Source organism: Anolis carolinensis, chromosome 3 (assembly GCF_035594765.1).
Source record: "Anolis carolinensis isolate JA03-04 chromosome 3, rAnoCar3.1.pri, whole genome shotgun sequence".
In the NCBI taxonomy this organism is placed as follows: Eukaryota; Metazoa; Chordata; class Lepidosauria; order Squamata; family Dactyloidae; genus Anolis; species Anolis carolinensis.
The window spans coordinates 242,874,641-242,892,525 of record NC_085843.1 but is presented as its reverse complement, the minus strand read 5'-3'; the positions used below and the strand labels follow the sequence as shown (position 1 = coordinate 242,892,525).

The 17,885-nt window shown below is 39.6% G+C and overlaps 1 protein-coding gene across 1 annotated transcript; it reads left to right on the top strand.

Annotated features, from left to right (window-relative positions):
- The first annotated feature begins 113 nt into the window (after window positions 1-113).
- On the top strand, window positions 114-15,473 carry ing5 (inhibitor of growth family member 5). Its single transcript, XM_003218351.4, has 8 exons — window positions 114-270; window positions 3,251-3,322; window positions 5,053-5,219; window positions 6,382-6,493; window positions 6,736-6,829; window positions 9,050-9,185; window positions 10,393-10,454; window positions 11,971-15,473. Exons 1-8 carry the CDS (start codon window positions 231-233, stop codon window positions 12,008-12,010), a joined length of 723 nt encoding a protein of 240 aa, XP_003218399.2. The 5' UTR covers window positions 114-230; the 3' UTR covers window positions 12,011-15,473.
- The last annotated feature ends 2,412 nt before the right edge of the window (window positions 15,474-17,885 follow it).

The following is a 17,885-nucleotide window of genomic DNA, read 5'->3' as shown; positions in this document are numbered from 1 at the left end:
ACTCGAGAGAAAGTCTGCGCGCGCACCACCGCGCGCTCAAAAAAAGAGCGAGGCAGAGCGCGAGCCAGAGAGAGGAGGGAGAGCCCCGCCCCCTTATTTATAAGCGCCGTCCAATCGGCGCCGGCACCCTTATGATTATGCAAATAAGGGGCGCTGGGCCGGCCATTGCGAAGGCGCCCGGGTGACAGCGGCGCGCGGCGTCCGAGGGGGGGCGGGCGTTGGTTGGCGAGATGGCAGCGGCGGCCTTGTACCTGGAACACTACCTGGACAGTGAGTGGAGCCAGGGACGGGGAAGGAGGGGGTGGAAAAGAGGGAAAGGGGAGAGAGCGCGAGCCGAGCGAGTCCGAAAACCATCGAAGGCCACGCCGGCAATTCCGGCTGCGTCACAGATCCTGGCGCGTGGGCGGGCGCGTGGGGGAGGGGGTGGCGAAAGGAGGGGAGGAGAGGGGGAAGTTTCCTGCTGCGTCATTGGCTACGCAAAGGGCGGGGCTTCTTCGCCGCCTGCCGTTGCAGCCCTCCACCGCCAGGGGACTTTAGTTCCCAGGATTCCTGGTCGTTCGCCAAGCTGGCAGGGGTTTCTGGGAGTTGAAGTCCCCAGCACTTACAAACGCAAAGCTTGCGATTTCTAGACTTAATCGCCACTTTTCATTGCAATTCATCGTTAAGAAACCATAGAAGCCAAAGCATAAAGTTAAATTTCCCGGGATGTATGGCCATATACCAGAAGCATTCTCTCCTGACGTTTCGCCCACATCTATGGCAGGCATCCTCAGAGGTTGTGAAGTTTGTTGGAAACTAAGCAAGTGGCAAATATCCGACAAGCCCCAACCCTTCTGGGTTTTATTGTTCAATGCTTTGAGAATTAAAACGGAGGCTTATTCAAATTATATTGGTCATGTTCTTGAGAGAGGGGGGGGGGAGGAATTCTGGAGTCACACTTCCTGTGGCCTCTGTATATAAAAAACTAAGTTTAGTGCTTGCTTGTTTAATCTAATTATTTTGTCAATTCTTTAAAAATAAAAATAATGCCATGAGAAAACGAAGCATACTAAGATTCTGATAACTACTTAGAATCATAGAGTTGATACAGACCCTCCGAGGGCCATCCAAGCCAATCCCCTGCTATGTAGGAACACACAATCAAAGTACCCCCAAAAGACGGCCATCCAAGTAGGAAATAAGGTACCACTTATAAAAGTGGGGAGGCAAGTTTAACTAATTTACAACATTGGAATGAGGAAGTGAGGAAGTGCCATCAGAGTGGATGATGAAGCAGCTGCTCCCCCCTGTGGCCAGAATCGAACATCCCTTCAGGAGAAGGTTAAATTGCCTCTGCGTCTGTCTGTCTGTTGTCTCTGTCTCAGTTCGATGTGTTTATGGGCATTGAATGTTTGCCCTATATGTACATAATGTGATCCGCCCTGAGTCCCCTTCGGGGTGAAAAGGGCGGAATATAAATACTGTAAATAAATAAATAAATCTCTGCTTTAAAACTTCTAGAGAAAGGAACAACTAGAGCAGGGGTCCCCAAACTAAGGCCCGGGGCCCGGATGCGGCCCTCTGAGGTCATTTACCTGGCCCCCGCTGTCAGGACCCAGGCTGCAGAGCACCAATAACCATGCGCAGAGACCAGAATCTATCTAATATCTTTATTAAAGGAATATATAAAGTCAATAAAAACAAGTGAAGAATATAGTTCAGAAGTAGACCTTTCAGGAAAGGTCAAATATAGTCCAGGAAAACAATGTCCAATAAGTGATATTAGAGTCCAAAGTTATAATCCAATAACCGAAACACACACTTGCCAAGCAAAGTGTGGGGAATGACAGGGTCCTTTAGTCCAATGGAGCTTGACAACAAGGCTGGAAGCAAACTAGATTCTTGGCAAATGAGGCTTGGTACGTGGCAACAAGAGGCAAGAAGCAAGAACAAGGTCCGTGGCGAGGTCCGTGGAACAAGGGTAGCTTGATGCTAGAACAAGGTCCGTGAAACAAGGCTTGGAACTTGGTCCTGGAGGCAAGGGACTGGAGTAGCGTAGTCCACACACGATCTCACTCCACAAGGTGACGAATTGACTCCGCAAGGATTTCTTTGCGGGTAAACACCTATATAGGATCTTGTTTTCCCGCCAAGGAACACTTTCCCCGGGGAACAAGAAACGAAACCCATACTGTGTCCAGATGCCTGACTCCTTAAGATTTCCCAAGGGAAACAGACTTAATCAGCTAATTGTCTGGCAGCAATCCTGGCGCTCCTGCGAGTCGCCTCCCTAGTGCCTCTATCTCGATTATAATAATCCCGGCGAGAAAATGGGGGAGATTTCTGCTCAAGGCTTGTTTGGCTGACTTCTTGTGGACAAACATCTTGCAGGTGCAAGGGCTCCAATTCTGGCTGAAACGGTGGGAAACCCAAGTTTTCCTCTTCATCTGCCACAATAGTACTAGGAACGGACTACATGGCCCATGAGTCATCACACCCGCCCTCAGTTTTATAATATAATATTTATACATATAACATTGATAATAATATTATAATGTAATACAATACAACACTAATAATAATACCATATAATAATATTTATATATTCTATATAACATATAATATTACTAATAATATTACAGTATAGTGGTATAGTTCAATATAGTAATATATAATGCTAATATTGTGCTATGCTAATAATATAATATATTGTATGTACATATAATTTGTAAGCCACTCTGAGTCCCCTTTGGGGTGAGAAGGGTGTGATACAAATGAAGTAAATAAATAATAAATAAATTTTAGACTTAGGCTCACCCAAAGTCTGAAATGACTTGAAGGCACACAACAACAACAACAACCCTAATTAACTTGACTAGAAGCAGGACCACACTTCCCATTGAAAACCTGATAAATGTATGTTGGTTAAAATTGTTTTTATTTTTAAATATTGTATTGTTCTTTCATTGTTCTTCTTGTTGTTGTTGTTTTTGCACTACAAATAAGACATATGCAGTGTGCATCGGAATTTGTTTGTATTTTTTTCAATTGATAATCCGGCCCCTCAACAATATGAAGGATTGTGGACCGGCCCTCAGCTTAAAAAGTTTGAGGACCCCTGAACTAGAGCATAAGATATAATAGAACAGGTGATCGTGGGAGTTAGCAATGTTTTTAATTTTTTCTAGTTATCTGTAGTTTGTGAAAGATATTCTTTTATTAATGCATTTGTATGTAGAAGAGACTGCAACTGTTCTTTTGTTTATTTCAGGCATAGAAAACCTTCCTTGTGAGCTGCAGAGGAACTTCCAGCTTATGCGTGAACTGGATCAGAGAACAGAAGGTATAGTGAGCCATTTTTGTTAAACTGGATTGCCACTGAAAATAATTTGATAAATCACAGCTTGGAAATTACTTTAAGTAATCAGCACACTTCTCAGTATACATGGGTATGATTCAGTTGTCATATAGTTTTAAGGCCAGCTGCAGGTCATAACAGAGCTTTTCAAACTTTTAAATCCTTTAAAATTCAGTGCATCAACAAACATTTTCTTGATGCTGACAGAGGTTGCAAATCAACAGAAATAGCATTTTGAATCTCAAAGAAACTTGATAAGAAGGATGGACAGACCTTAAAAGTAGATACAACATCTAGTAGTATAGGTTTATCAGTTTTACTGTGCCTTTGACTGTCACTGTAGTCCTGGGCCATAGTCTTATGCTTGCATATTTACTGGTCTGTTTCAATCTATGGGGTTGCCCCTCTATAAATTGGAAGACCTGGAAGTTTTAGAAAAGTAAAGAATAAGTGCAACAAGGAGAAGCTGTGTTCCAGCACAATGTAAACCACCATTAATTACAACAGCACAAATTTTGTTGTGCTTCAGATGTTGCTGAAAAGCACAGCTTTTGGATCTGTCGTCCTGGGTGTTACAGTTCAGTGACATCTGGAGCATTGCACCCACCCCCTTAGTCTTTAGGAAAAGCTTAAAAACCTAGCTTTTCCAGCAGGCTTTCGGAAAGTGAACACTCTCCTCATGTCAGGTTCTTGTCTAAGTGACCATTACATATTTGATGCACTTTATCTTATCCCAACAGTTAGAAACAATCTTAACGTCTACCTCATCCCAAGTCTCCTATCAACTTGCAGCACTTTGGCTTCCCATTTCATTCTCTTGTTTACATTATACACTCCGCACACTGGCCCAGTTCGTTTTTACAATTTTTGCTTTGGTTTTTAGATTATGTCAATTTGATATTACTGTTTTTAATGTTTAACGTGTTTAACTATATTTTTGTGATCTGTTTTTATTGTTTCAATGATTGTAATTTATCAGGGCTTGGCCCCATGTAAGCCGCCCCGGGGTCCCTAGGGGAGATGGAGGCAGGGTATAAAAATAAGTTGTTGTTGTTGTTATTATTATTATTATTATTGCATGACTCCCACTCCTAGTTTATTAAGCCAGGCACAAACCGTATGCTCCTCTGCTTTTCTCTCCTCTGGCATCACTGTACGGAACCTGGAAATGTTAACTTCTTCATAATCCACTGGTTGCCAGTTTGTCTGGACTACAGTTGGTTTTAACTACCGTATGACTATTTGAAGCAGTCTGATATCTACTTATTTCAAACAGACTGTAGATGGGATTCTTGTCTGGATGGAATAGAAATGGAAGCTTCTGAACTTTTCTTTAGAACTGTACCTGAAAAACAGGGAACTGAGTGTACTAGCCTAAGGCCATCTCATTGACTGAGATAAGCATGAAAGGCACTTCCAGACAAAAGCTGCATCTTCACCTGCTCCCTGCTTACTTAGCCATCAGCCAGACTGTTGCCCACCACCCCTTCTTCAGAGAACAGAGGAAAAGGGTGAAAATAGTGGTGGCGGCGGCAATGGGAGCAGCAGAGCGTGGCATATAGCATGGAAGCAGCATGCTCTGTGAGTCTGCAGTTTTCAAATTGCCTGATTCACAGTCTTCAAAGCCAGGCTGTGTGGAAGGGATATGTGTGCAGAAGTGTCTAGGGAAATTGTCAGCTGCTCTCATACACTTGCCATGTCCCATTTACCTGCAGACAAAAAAGCAGAAATCGACCGTCTTGCTGCTCAGTACATTTCAACCGTGAGGAGTCTGTCGTCGGAAGAACGGGTGGAAATCCTGCAGAAGATCCAGAATGCCTATGCAAAGTGCAAGGAGTATAGCGATGACAAAGTGCAGCTGGCTATGCAGACTTATGAGATGGTAAGGCTCAATAAATGGAGTACTTCTGTTGCAGAGCAGATGAGCTGCTCTCTCTGTCTTAAGATGTTTGCCTTGTAGCTTATATCATAAACTGAGGTACATTGTTGTTTGCTTCCATGGGTGTATCTATGGTGTAGAATTAATGCAGTTTGACACCATTTTTAACTATAACTCAATGCTACGGAATCATGGGAGTTGTAGTCTTCAGCCTTCTCTGTTAAATAGAGCTGTTGCCTCATCAAACTACATCTTCCGTGATTCCATAGCATCAAACCATTGCAGGTAAAGTAGTGCCAAACTACATTAATTCTACAGTGTAGATCAGGCTTGGGCAAACTTGGGCCATCCAGTTGTTTTGGACTTCAACTCCCACAATTCCTAACAGCCTACTGGCTGTTAGGAATTGTGGCTTTTGAAGTCCAAAACACCCGGATGGCCCAAGTTTGCCCATGCCTGGCATAAATGCACCCTAAGTTAGTGGGACAGTGAAGCTGCTGAGGGTTTGTTCTGAACTTTAAAGGAGCTATTCAAAAGGATCTTATTTTGGGGGTAAGTTCTGCACCTTGGATAATTATGCTTTTAAACTTTAAGAGTCAAGCCTAGAGCAGATTCATTATCCCACTAACATGGAAGCTGCCAGCCTCCACAGCCAACAAAGGCATGGGGATTCTGTGCTTTATTCAAGTTCAGAAAGATAACAGACTTGCATTATACATTCTCTATTTCCAAATATTTGAGCTGAGGTTGTGCATAAGGTTGTGATTGTTCCATGTGGGATCTTTTACTGTTTGGGAGCCAAAAGTAAAACCCTGAAGTTTATTTTAAAATGCTGGATATTGGCAAGCAACTGGATTTGTCAATTGGGGATTTATTGACATTTTATAAAACAAGATTGTCTATTATTTTGAGGCATCTCGGGGTTCTTGGTGCTTTGAGATTCCAACAGAGACACTGATCATGCTAGTTGGGAGATTCTGGGAGTTGTAGTCCAAACAAGTAACTTTCCCAGACCATAAACTAGACATATGAGGGGCTGTATTGAAGTGAAGAAAAGGAGCCCATTGATTTCAATTTATTCAATGAAATCCTACAATTGCTAGAGTTACTAGTCAGAGATACAAAATGGTGTTTTTTTCAACGGTGTATTCTCTCTTTAATGTAGGTAGATAAACACATTCGACGGCTGGATGCTGACTTGGCACGATTTGAAGCGGATTTGAAGGACAAGCTGGAAGGCAGTGACTTTGAAAACCCTGTAACACAAAATTTGAAAAGTGTGTACTTCATGAACAGTATGGTCTCACTCTCAAGAAGCCCTTATGAACTGAAATTAACTTGTTTATACTGTACTTTCCCAAAGCGTACACTAATATAGTATCTGTTAGCCCAGAAATCAAAATACTGTAGTTCAATTTTAAAACAATTTGCGGTTTGTTTAGTTTAAAAAATGGTTGTAAAAATTGCTAAGGTTTTTTTCCTCATATGGTGGAGCTAACAGCAAATAATTGTGTTTCAGAGGGGAGGATTCCAAAGGAAAAGAAAAGCTCCCGAGGCAGAGGCCGGAGAACATCTGAGGAAGAGGCTCCAGTGAAAAAGAAACCAAAACGAAGGTAAGAATTAGGACCAGCATTCAACAAGCAACTTCCTTCAGAACTGTTTTAGAATTTTACTAGCTGTGCCCGGCCACGCGTTGCTGTGGCTTAGTCTGGTGGTGTTGGTCAGTCTACATTAGGTTGTATTTATGCTGTGACCTCCACCCTTCTTTATACTCACATTAGTAGTAGTATTTGAAGTCTGTTACCTTCTTCAATTTTTGTGTTGATTGATAATTGCTTGAGATCCCTGTTCTCTTTGGTTTGTTGTTAGTTGTAATGTCTGTTTCTGCTGAGTGTGGTTTATATTTTTATTGTGGTACAATAGTCCTTTTTTTGTTTTGCCTGTGTAGGTGTTTATTATTATTGTTTTTGTTGTGGTCATGAAGGTTGGATAAGTTAGATGCTACTGTATTGTTTTTTGGAGGCCCAGTGTAGCACTGACTGGCCTCTCAGCCTCAGTGCCTGGCTGTTTCTTGCCTGTGATGGTGTTGATTCTCGTTGCTTTTGTGGTTGTCATTGTTATTATTGTAATTGTTTTTTTGGAGGCCAAGTGTGGATGTAGTGATTGGGGAGGTGGATGAGTTGTGTTGTCAAATTTTGTATTTGTTATAGTCACAATGCATTGTTGTGAGTTTTGTGGGTCCGGATTGTAGTTTTGTGGTGTGGTTGTGTTGTTACAATCGGGAGAGAATGCTTTTATGTTGTTGCCAAGTTTCATATTTCTGGGGCATTTAGTTGTCTTGTTATAGTCATGATGCGTTGTTGTGAGTTTTGTGGGTCCAGTGTGGGTGTGTGGTGTGGTAATGTTGTTACAACTGGGAGGCAAGGCTTTTGCATTGTTTTGCCAAGTTTTGTGTTTCTGGGGCGTTTAGTTGTGTAGTTATAGTCATGACGCGTTGTTGTGAGTTTTGTGGGTCCGGATTGTGGTTTTGTGTTGTGGTTGTGTTCTTACAACTGGGAGGCAAGGCTTTTGCGTTGTGTTGTCAAATTTTGTATTTCTGGGGCGTTTAGTTGTGTTATAGTCACGATGCGTTGTTGTGAATTTTGTGGGTCCAGATTGTGGTTTTGTGGTGTGGTTGTGTTGTTACAACCGGGAGGCAAGGCTTTTGCGTTGTGTTGTCAAGTTTTATATTTCTGGGGTGTTTAGTTGTGTGCCAAGTTTCGTATTTCTGGGGTGTTTAGTTGTGTTGTTATAGTCACGATGCGTTGTTGTGAGTTTTATGGGTCCGGATTGTGGTTTTGTGGTGTGGTTGTGTTGTTACAACCTGGAGGGAAGGCTTTTGCGTTGTGTTGCCAAGTTTTGTATTTCTGGGGCGTTTAGTTGTGTTGTTATAGTCACAATGCGTTGTTGTGAGTTTTGTGGGTCCTGTGTGGTTTTGTGGTGTGGTTGTGTTGTTACAACTGGGAGGCAAGGCTTTTGCATTGTGTTGCCAAGTTTTGTATTTCTGGGGTGTTTAGTTGTGTTGTTATCGCATAATGCGTTGTTGTGAGTTTTGTGGGTCCGGATTGTGGTTTTGTGGTGTGGTTGTGTTGTTGTAACCTGGAGGCAAGCCTTTTGCATTGTGTTGCCAAATTTCGTATTTCTGGGATGTTTAGTTTTGTTGTTATAGTCACTGCGCAAACAACTTTATCATTTTATATATATAGATAATTGTAGTAATGCTTTGTGATAGCAAGTTTCATTGATATTTATTTGAACACCACCTTAAGATTTTTTAAGGCAGGACAGAAATATTTTAACGAAAAAATGAATGAAATTTAACCAAAGGATAATTCTAGATGCAAAATAAAAAAATGAACTACTAAAATAATAGGTTGTCAATCTGATTAGGGCAAATAAGGAAAAATGTTTGTCCAACTTTAAGAAAGATTGGGATTTGTTTTATTACATTGTTTTTATAATGATGGTGATCATATATTAATTGTGAGATTTTTGAATTAGGAAAATATCATTAAAAGTAGAGGTATGACTATATAATAATACCATATAAAGTGAATAGATTAATAAGAGATATAACCATCAGGTAAAGAGTGAGAGGTTCATAGATTAGTGATTTGTTGTTGTTTTTTCTGTCTTTCATGCAAGTGTATTCATTCATGTGAGTTTCTTTTTGTGAATTCTAGTTAGTTGCAAAATTTAAAAAACTGAACTACCAAAAATAATGGCAGTTACTAAGTTAAGTTAAGCAGTTGCTAAGAGTAATCTAATGCTCATTTGTATTGCTTCCACCAAAGATCCGAATTAGCCGATACCATCCTGTCAGTTCATCCTTCGGATGTTCTGGACATGCCAGTGGACCCAAACGAACCCACATATTGCCTGTGCCATCAAGTATCCTATGGAGAAATGATCGGCTGCGACAACCCTGATGTACGTACCAAGATAACCAAAAGTATCTGTCCATGGTTCAGAATGTGTAGGAAAATCTTTTCTGTAAGTGAAAAAAAAAACCCTGTGATTTAAGATGTGGACTATTTTAATCTGAGGTCCAGAACAAGAGATGGAAATGAGCCTTCTAATACATAATTGCAGGTGGGAGAAAGAGCCAGAGTGGTGTAGTGGTTTGAATGCTGGACTAAGACCAGTTCAAATGTCAACTCAACCACAGAAACCACTGGGTGGCATTGGACAAGTCAGCCATTCTCAACCTCAGATGAAGACTACATATGGAAGTTGTTATGGGCCTGATACCTTCTGTGTCCTATCAATGCAACATGATTAATTTGCAGCACATAGGAAACTGCTAATACTGCAGTCAGAGCTAGCAATAGCAGGGGTTATTTTTTTGCACTGTAACTCAGAATTCCCTAGACTGTATCTACTGAGGCACTCAGGGCTATAACATTATGTAACATGATTTTTGTACCTGTGTTATAAATGTCATTTCCTTATTGGTTCTCTCATAAAAACATGGGAAAAGTTTATTAAAGTTCAAAAACTTTGTTTTGCGCGACGTCCCGCAGCACATTTTGCTATAGTTTTTCAATGAATATCTCATAAAGCCTCAACCAATTCAACATAGTTGATGGCATCCACAAAAACAAAGTTTTCAGGGTATAACAATACTTTCAAAGTATGTATCACACAATTAACTCTTTCAAGGCAGGAACAGAAAATGTTTCAAATTTTGTTACATAGTGTAATTCAAGTGTGTTCTTTTTCCTAAGCATGACTGTAGTGTGGGGCTACAATAAGGATTCAGTACAAGAACTCAAAAATGTAAAGCCATTAGAAATAGGGTTGGTTGCACATTTCTTAAATAAAAACGCATCGTATAGTTCTTTTTTACCCCGGGATATGTTGCTGGAAAAAAGTGTGAAAGGGGGCTGTGCAGTAGTTTTCCAAGGACATGGGAACTTTTAAAGCATAGATGAGGGAAGGATTCATTTTTAATGGGAAGTACCTCTTTCAAATGGCCACTGGGAGTTACCATTAGACTATATTAATTTGGAATTGTTCATCGAACATATATATAGAAGCAGGGTTTTTTTTAACCAGAAAAGTTGTAGATATATCAGACAATATTACCAAACTCTTTCAAAAACAGTTACCATATTTTTACCTTCCCAATATTTAGTGTCCAATTGAATGGTTTCATTTTGCCTGCGTGGACCTTACAACAAAACCCAAAGGGAAATGGTAAGTGCTGTGAATCACTGTTTTCTGTAATTTTTAAAGACATTTTCTCCTAAAAAATGTTCAAAATTAAATAAAGTTCTTGCACTGTGTCTTGATTGCCATGTGAGTTTTAATCTTTATCTTGAGAATTGAGGATAGAGCCTGAAGCTATTGTTCCAAACATTGAACTAAGTCTCATTGAGTGCAGTAAAACTTTCTGTTGAATGCATGCCTCTAGGATCAGGATGGAGTTCCAAATATATATACTATAAAGTCTTCTTCATTAAAGCTTCTTGGGAGTATGGTCAAGTCTTCATTTTTGCAGAATATATAGTTTAATTGTCAAAATGTGCCATCAAACCTATGAAAATGTCAGCAGGGTATGTGGCCTGCATTTTAGTGTGAATAGATTTTATTTTAAACTAATAATGATAGAGTAATGTTATGAATCAATTTAAAACTTCCAGCTATAGGCCTTTCTGCTTCTAAAATCCTTTGTGTTAATAAATAAAAAGAAAACAGTGCTTTTTGCATGCGATGATGATAGTTAGAAGGTAAATTTATTCAATTTGATACCTGTGACACAAAGCTTTTACTACACAATTAATTTTCCATCATTTGATTTAGTATCTAAGTTCATGCTGTAACTGTTTAATTCCTAGGAATATTTTTAATAAAACAAATTAGCAACTATAGCGATTCTTCTGTTAGTCTGGGAGCAATCCAGGTCATACATGCAATGTTAAAAGAAGGTTGGATGAAAGATAGAGGCTACTGTGCAGTTCTGCAATAAGCATTGTAATAAGCAAGATGAATAGCAAGAGGCAGATGTAGTATGATAAGTCATGATAACATCACTGGGAATGATCTGCCTTAAGATCTTCCAGGTTACCACACATTTATTGAGGAGATTGAAGAACAAAAAGTGAGATAAAACAGTCTTATAATTTCCCTGTTCTGGTTAATTCACCTTTGGAGCCTCCGGTGACGTAGTGGCTTGAAGGTTAGGTTGCTGACCTGAAGGCTGCCAGGTTCGAATCCCACCTGGGGAGAGCGCGGATGAACTCCCTCTATCAGCTCCAGCTCCATGCGGAGACATGAGAGAAGCCTCCCACAAGGATGGTAAAAATATCCGGGCGTCCCCTGGGCAACATCCTTGTAGATAGCCAATTCTCTCACTCCAGAAGCGACTCAAGTTGCTCCTGACACACAAAAAAACCCCTTTGATCTGTGAGAGGAAAGAAAACCTACCCTTATCTCTTCCTGTGAAATTGATGGGACTTAACATGTCTTTATTTTGGGATATTTAAGACCCCTTTATTTTAAAAATGGATGAGATCAACATCCACAACATGCTGATCATTTTGGTGTATTTTGTATTATCCTGCCTATATCAAGGTGCTTCATAATTACAGAAAACCCTAACTGAAAGAGGTGACAGAAAGAGCGAAATGGAAGAGACAGGGAATTAAATGACCCAGATGTGAAATGCTTTGGAAGTGCTGTTGTACTAAATATTGTGCTTTGCTGCCCTTAGGTTTTGTCCTCGCTGTGCTCAGGAGAAAAAGAAGAAGTAGAAGAAGAGAACGTATTGCCTAAAAGAAGACGTTTCATATATTCATACCCGTTGCAATATTTTATCTTTTTTTCCCACTGACCTATGTGTTTGATCTGGTATTTATCAGTGGCCAGTTGTCGTTCTCTTTATCACAGAGGGAGCCATCCTAATTGGGAATAAGAGGAAGTTTGTGGGTGATGTTTACCCAGGTTACGTTTCCATGGCACTGTGATCAATGTTATGAAGTAGCCCTGCACTGGAATTTCTGTTCCCATAACTGATGTGAAATTGCCTATGGCCTTGCATGTGAAGGTGATATCATTTGTGGTTATCAAATGTGTATTCACTGCACCGCACAATATTTATGAAGGAATTTAAAGTCTAATTGTTACTTTTCCTAAACTATATTTAGTTCTGAAAAGGAGGGGATTCTATTTTTTTTAATGTACAGTTCTGCCCTTTTAGGGGCAAGCTGCAAAAGCAATGAAAGCTTTCTTGGAAAGGCAAAAGGAAAGTAATAACATTATTTTGTTAAGATCTATTCCATGTTGGGGAGTTTTACACCTGCTCTAATTGTTTCTGATTTGTGTGCTATTTTCTCTGGACTTCATTCTGGTCTTGATCTTATACAGTAAAGACACAAGGAGTTCTGAAGATGACAGAGGAGATCAGTAAAGTCTGATTCACTCATTAGTGAAACATTAGTGATATTTTTTTTCTAGTAATTATTGCTGAATGTCAATAATCTATTAGTATTAAAGTTTAAGGAATAACTAACCAGTCGAACTAGCTTTAAAAGGTCTCTGGTTTTAAGGAAGTAAAGAATGCTGTGCCCGCATAAAGCCAAGCTGTTTGGTACGATCTTTTACAGAAGCTTAACTGACATGAAATATCTTTTTTCTGAGTCTGGTATTAAAAAAGGATCTTAGATTATAGACAGACAATATTTTGCTTTTTCCCACTGGAAAATTTGAAGAGGCATGATATATCTGTCATTGTTTATATAATACATACTTTTGTCTCCCATCTGGTAATACAGCGTTTGCCAGCTTCAAAAACTAAATTCTCCTTGGCTAGCATAGGAAAAAAGATGCAACATCTCTACATCCTAGATAACGATGTTTTCTGCCTGTCACTTTAATATTTCATCCGTTTCCAAATGTATATGGGAAAGCAATTCAGAAAAAAATGCCAGTTCTCATTTCTGTTTATTTGTTTTGTGAAGTAAATATGTGGGTATTTTTTTTTAAAAAAATCTCCCAAATATAACACACACAGCAATGCTGTCTGTTATAAAAATGTGGAATTTATTAGGAATTTCCTAATCAATGATGGCTTCTGTACCCTTGAAACAACTGGCACACCATAATGGCTGCAGTATCACTTTGAATCTTGCTTTCATTCTGGAAAACAAAGGGAAGAATTATTAAAATGCAAAAAAATCCCTAATCAGCAATTCTAGCTTTAAAAGAAAGGTAAATAACTTGATTTGCTTCATGTCAGGAAGTAAGTTCTAACTACTTATTTCACACTCCAATTTTGCATGCTGCTTAGTAGGCCGGGGCAAGGAACCTTTTCCATTGCAGATATTTTAGGATTTCAGCTGCCATAACCCCCAGCCAGTCTGGCCAGTAGTAAGCGATCATGAGAATTATAGTTCAAAACATCTGGAGCAGTGGTTCCCAACGTTTGGTCCTCCAGGTGTTTTGGACTTCAGCTCCCACAGTTCCTAATGGCTGGTAAACTGGCTGGGATTTCTGGGAGTAGAAGTCTAAAACAACTGGAGGACCAAAGGTTGGAAACCACTGATCTGGAGGAAGGACCCCATGCCTGTTGAAGGAAATAATGGAATATAGTGACTGTGTTCTTTTTATCACTTTGGATTCCTGTTACTGCATTCAGTGTTTATACACACATTTTCATTGCAGAGAGGAAAGTAATAATGTCTGGAGGGAAGTAATTTGGAATTCTAGTGTCCTTTGGTCATAATTTTCTGCCAGAGTTTTGCATTACTGCCTAATTTGTTTTGCTATTAAGAGAAGCAAGTGTTCATTTTGAAGCAGTTGTCCTTCTCAATATTGTATGCACAGGTATGGATCAGTTTCAAAGGGAGGCATTAGATTAGACTTTTTCCAATGATGAAGAATTGGATTGAGGAAGCATTTAATGGGAAGCTGAAGTGTGAGAAGCACTTATTTTTTTAATGTAAAGTACGTCTGCAGACGCTGTGGTCTGTTAAGCCAAATATGGTCTCCCAAGCTCTACAGTTCACCAGATGCTTGACAATCCTTTTAGTTTGTGCAATCCCACTCAAAGTGATGGGGAAAAGATTAACTGAAGACCTGATAGCTTTATCAAGTAACCATACATTGTGGCTGGCATATCATATTTATGCCAAGCATGGATGACTCAATAATTCAGAAATTAATGAGTAATGCCTTTCTGGACAGTAAGATGAGATGGTATTAGTTTTTACTATATTTTTTCTGATTTAGTTCCCCTTCTTTTCAATTTTTGTGTTAAGATAACAGGATTAGCATTAACATAAATCTTGAAATCCCTTGAGACGTGTTTTTGCATAAACAGTGCTAGTATATAGGTACTGGAGTTAACTAAACTGTTAACTTTATTTTAAAATAGGATTGAAATCATGTACGATTCCAAAGAATTAAAAGGGGTCCCCCCCTTGTTTAAGATAGAGGCACCAGAATAGTAGTGAAGCTACTGCTTTTGGAATATAGTCTTGGACTGAGCAATAAAAGTGTTTCATGTAAATGCTGCCACTTTGGAAGAAAGGCACCAAATTGATTGTTATATCAAATAGATCATTTTGGTCAGGATTGTACAATGTATACAGATTACAATATCTGTCTTGATTCTGACCTGCGGAGAATGTATTCTCTTGAATGTTGAATGTATCTGTCCGATGATTGTTCTTTTTGATTGTCAGGGATTGAGCACAGGGGGGAAATTGAAATAGCTCCCCTCTCTCTTTGAAACATAACATATTTTGTGGTAGTCATCTTTTTTTCCATAGTTTCTCACTAAGCAAACAAATGTCACAGCCTAAACTCCCTTGTCAAGGAATATATGTTTCCTTTGTAAATTGAAAAGAATATTAGAGATCTTTTTATTAAAATGTGAAAATGTATATCTGTATTTTTGATCATGTTATAGATATGATAGGTATATTGTTATAAATAAAGTATTTTTGGGAACAAATGTTTCATTGTTGAAGTAGAACACAGGGTATACTTAGCAACTTCAAATAATGCTATCAAAAATGTATATGCCTATAATAATTTTGCTATTCTACAGGAAACGCATTGCACAAATCTAGTGTCCTATTACTTTGTTGTGGTTGTGTGCCTTCAAGCCATACCCAGCTCCTAATGGGAACCTATCTTGAGTTTTTGTTTTCTTATATTTGAACCATATATTAATCAAGCCCTCAGTAAAAGTGTTATCTAACGTTTCTTTTATTTACTTTGTCTACAAACATACTTGCCATCGGGTTGCTATAATAATTTGCATTCTCGACCTCAGAGGAAAAGCAATGATACACCCCACCTGAAGAAATCTTGCCAAGAAAGCCCAATGATAGGGTTGCCATTTGGTCAACAAAGACTTGAATGCATCTAATAGTGTTCTAAAGTAACTTGGCTAGTATAGAGTCTGTTTTGACTTGTGTGAAATAGCACAATTTGCTGTCCCACTCCAAGCATTACGGCATCTTGGGTCATCACTGACTATATTAGAACCTCAAAAGTAAAATTTGCTTTGAGAAGAAAGGACGGTTTGATCATGCCCTGGATCTTGCCCTGCCAGACTAACCTGCACTCAGCTTTCCCACACATTATAGGTTACGTATCCCTTGCCTGAAATGCCTGGGACCAAAAGTGTTGGTTTCTTTTCAGATTTTGGCCTATAGTGGGCCCTATGTTTCCGGGACCCCCACCCAGCCCTATGAATAACAAAATCCATTAGATGTTCAAGAGCCATTATAGACCATGTCATGATAAAATAGTCTTCCTTATATGTATAAAAATAGCAAAATCAAGCTTTGCTTTTTGGTATTTTTTAAAATATTTTTTTTTCAAGCTGTGGATAGTTGAATCTGCTGATAGAGAATCCATGGATACAGAGGGACGAGTGTTGCTATATCAGGCCTGGGCAAACGTGGGCCCTCCAGGTGTTTTGGACTTCAACTTACAGAATTTCTAACAGCCTACCAGCTGTCAAAGACTTTCATGGCCTGAATCACTGGGTTGCTGTGAGTTTTCTGGGCTGTATGGCCATGTTCCAGAAACATTCTCTCCTGACGTTTCACCCACATCTATGGCAGGCATCCTCAGAGGTTGTGAGGTCTGTTGGAAACAAGGCGAGTGGGGTTTATATATCTCCAGAGTGCAAGAAAGAACTCTTGACTGGGGCAAGTGCGAATGGAGCAATTAGCATTAAATGGCATTGCAGCTTCAAAGGCTGGCTGCTTCCTGCCTGGGGGAATCCTTTGTTCTGAGGTGTTAGCTGTCCCTGATTGTTTCCTGTCTGGAATTTTCAGAGTGTTGTTCTTTATTTACTGTTCTGATTTTGGAGTTTTTAAAAAAATACAGCCAGAATTTGTTCATTTTCATGGTTTCCTCCTTTCTGTCCATATGCTTGTGGATTTCAGTGGCTTCTCTGTGTAGTCTGACATGGTGGTTGCTAGAGTGGTCCAGGATGTGTATGTTCTCAAATAATATGCTGTGTCGAGGTTAGTTCATTTAAAGGCATGAAAGCCTCTGCAGACTAACTCAACCAGAGAAGTCAGCCATAGTAGATCACATGATGAACTAACTGGATACAGTATATTATTGGAGAACACAGAAATGCTGGACCCCGCTAACAACCATTGTGTCAGACTACACAGAGAAGCCACTGAAATCCACAAGCATGTGGACAATTTCAACAGAAAAGAGGAAAGCCTGAACATGAACAAAAAAACTCTAAAATCATGACAGTAAAAAGAGCAAAAGTATTCCCTCACTTATCATTAGGTTCCAGGACCACCCACAATAAATGAAAATCCGCAAAGTAGGGATGCTATATATTTATACATTATTTTAGTAGTTATATACTATTTTAAGTTTTTATCAATCAATCGTGTGTTGATAAATCGCCTTCCGCTCCCGTTACCGCTTGGGCTCCTTTTCTGCCCCTTCGGCTTCTCCTTCCTCCCTTCCTTAGGCTGTAAATTGCAATTTATTTTAGAGTTTATTGAAAAACCGCGAAACAGCGAATTCGCAAAAAAGCAAACCGCGAAGTAGTGAGGGAACTCTATTTGTATTTTATAATGCGTTTTATGAATGTCTTATGTCAGTTAATATTTTAACTGATTTATAGTGTATTGTACAGTTTTTATATGTGTGTTTTATTGTAAGCCGCCCTGAGTCCCCTGTTGGGTGAGAATATAAATATTAGGATATAAATATTGTAATAAATAAATAAATAAATACTCTGAAAAATGGGAATTACAGACATGAAACAATCAGGTCCAGCTAACCCCTCCCAACAAAGGATTTCCCCCAGGCAGGAAGCAGCCAGGCTTTGAAGCTGCAAGGCTATTCAATGCTAATCAAGGTGACCAATTGCTTCATTTACACTTGCACCCAACAGACATAATTTCTTTCTCCCGCCCTGGACATTATTCTTCAGCTAGATAAACCCCACTTGCTTGTTTTACAACAGACCTCACAACCTGCCATAGATGTGGGCGAAACGTCAGGAAGAATGCTTCTGGAACATGGCCATGCAGGCCGGAAAACTCACAGCAACCCAGTGATTCCGCCCACGAAAGCCTTCGACAACACGTAGACTCTGAAATGCTTCTGTATCTCTCGGCTCCGCCCACGTTG

Bases quoted from the DNA above. Each gene is read 5' to 3' on its own strand.
- ing5 (XM_003218351.4), top strand. From the start codon at position 231: ATGGCAGCGGCGGCCTTGTACCTGGAACACTACCTGGACA. The intron at 271-3,250 runs GTGAGTGGAGCC...TGTTTATTTCAG, and splicing joins CCTGGAACACTACCTGGACA to GCATAGAAAACCTTCCTTGT. The intron at 10,455-11,970 runs GTAAGTGCTGTG...TGCTGCCCTTAG, and splicing joins ACAAAACCCAAAGGGAAATG to GTTTTGTCCTCGCTGTGCTC.